At 47.6% G+C, this 2,160-nt stretch overlaps 2 protein-coding genes across 2 annotated transcripts; both read left to right on the top strand.

Moving 5' to 3' along the window:
• Positions 1-133: 133 nt before the first annotated feature.
• Pmar_PMAR012785 (conserved hypothetical protein) lies at positions 134-542 on the top strand (the record flags this gene model as incomplete). The annotated part of the gene is made up of 2 exons (XM_002783964.1): positions 134-405; positions 455-542. The coding sequence occupies 2 exons, from the start codon at positions 134-136 to the stop codon at positions 540-542; spliced, it is 360 nt and encodes a 119-aa protein (XP_002784010.1).
• Positions 543-767: 225 nt separating this feature from the next.
• On the top strand, positions 768-2,160 carry Pmar_PMAR012784 (ABC transporter, putative; the record flags this gene model as incomplete). Its single annotated transcript, XM_002783963.1, has 3 exons — positions 768-859; positions 908-1,256; positions 1,318-2,160. Coding segments are annotated over 3 exons (1,284 nt in total), but the record flags the coding sequence as incomplete, so codon positions are not given.

Raw genomic sequence — 2,160 nt, 5'->3', positions numbered from 1 at the left:
CTACTTTATGCTAAACTTTCAAGGCAGCTGGATCTTATGGGTTTTGAGTAACATTCTTATCAACTTAGTATCGGCATCCTTTGCCCAGTTCCTCGGTGCTCTGGCTAACTCTGGCGCCCAAGCAATGCAGTTTATGCCGCTCATTTTGGTCCCTCAGATGATCTTCTCTGGTTTGTTCACTCCTATAAGTGAAATACCGGTGTGGTTACGATGGTTGCAGTATTTGAGCTTCCTCAAGTACACTGGTTCCTTGGCATACTTCAATGAATTCGGCTTCGATATGACCCTCCTGAACGAGGCTAATGACATCCATGCTGATCTTGTTGGGTTGTACATCGGTGTTTTGTTGGCAATGCTCATCATACTGCGCATCTTGGCGACTGTGATTCTGAAACGTAAGGCTCGGTATGTGTATTAGGCAGCTGAGGAGACAGCAGTACTTCGATGGACGCAGGGCTGTTAGTCCTCAGAATCTCGACTGCCACTCTTCTTTGGTTACCGTCACTAAGCAGACGCTTTGTTCCACCACAATGGTTTGGTAAGTGATTATTTTCTATGCTTTTAAAAGAGCTGTAGGACGTAATAATGATGAAACTTCCAGTAGCATCCAAACGGACCGCTGTTTGAGACTCCTTGATAGTATTCCATTGACAGGCGTTGTCTGTCGCTCTTCTTCCTTCAACCGCTGTTTGTTGCGTTTCCCAGAGTGATGACCACTTGCACTGTATAAGATTTGGTTTACGGAATTTGTTGTTACGTATAAGGTCATGACTTCTCAAACCCCCACTGCCTCTCCGGAAGATCCTATTGCTGATCTACGGAACTTCCGATCGCTTTCCGTTAGTGGATCTAAAATAAAGTAAGTCGCTTCGAGGACTTCATAATAGCTCATTGACTGGCACTTTAGTGGTGCGAGTCTGGAGTGGACTAATGTTGACTTCAGTATAAAGGACAAGAGGATTCTCATTGACTGCACTGGAATGGTGCGGCCAGGAGAGCTCACAGCTGTTCTTGGTCCTTCGGGCTCTGGCAAGTCCACATTGATGAACGTTTTGGGTGGACGACAGAGCCTACGTGGGGACGGCAGAACTTTTGACGGTGAAATCTCCTTCAACGGCAAGGTTCAAGATCCTTTCAATTTCCGAAGTCACATAGCATATGTCATGCAAGATGATCATCTTACTGCCACTGCTACCCCGAGGGAGATCTTGGAGATGTCAGCCCGTCTGAGGATGCATGATCAGAGCAAAGCTGAAGTAAGCTGTTAAATACGAGGCCTTTGCCTTCGTGTTCGCGAGATTATTCTTTTCTGCGCAGGTCGAAGCTTTGGTCACGGATCTCCTAGATTCGTTGAAGTTGACTTCGTGTGAAAATACCGTGGTGGGTAACGACGTGATCAGAGGCATTTCCGGCGGCGAGCGAAAGCGCACGTCGGTTGGGATGGAGCTCATCTCCAAGCCGCAGATGATATTCCTTGACGAACCTCTCTCTGGCCTCGATTCTTATGCTGCTGTAACTACTATGAAAGTTCTCAAGGACCTGGCTCGGTCAGGTGTAGCCGTGGTGGTAACAGTCCATCAACCGTCGAGTGAGATCTACTCTATGTTTGATAACACTCTGGTTATTTGCAGTGGTAGAATGGTGTACTTGGGCCCGACTGCCGATCTCAAAGCCTTCATCCAGGATAGTACATCGAAACAGTGTCCATCTGATTACAACCCAGCAGACTTCGTCCTCTCTGAGCTCCAAACCGCGTCTGAGGAAGAGATAGAGAAACTGGCTGCAACCTATAAAAAGAAGGCCCAAGCCAGAATCATACCTGGCATTAAAGCGTCTAGGGCGAAAGGCGACGATGCTCCACCGTTGAAGGCAAAGTCTAGGCCATCTAGTATGACGGCGCAGTTGACGGAGCTTTTCCTTCGTGATGCCAGGGACACGTTCCGTAACAAGCCAGTACTCATTGCTCGATATAGCGTTCTTATCATCCTCAATCTCCTCTTTGGTTGTGTATTCTTCGATGCTGGCTCTACCCAGAGTGAGGACTATTGGCTGACTAACGTTGACAAGTTCATTCCTTACTATGGTGGTATGGTTACTGTCTGTATATCTGCCATGATGGGGTCGGCTCAATCGACCATCTTGCACTTCCCTGAGCAACGT

The sequence above is a fragment of the Perkinsus marinus genome, assembly GCF_000006405.1.
Source record: "Perkinsus marinus ATCC 50983 genomic scaffold scf_1104296935344, whole genome shotgun sequence".
In the NCBI taxonomy this organism is placed as follows: Eukaryota; Perkinsozoa; order Perkinsida; family Perkinsidae; genus Perkinsus; species Perkinsus marinus.
Note: the sequence above shows the minus strand (reverse complement) of the source record. Positions and strands in the feature narration are given on the sequence as shown.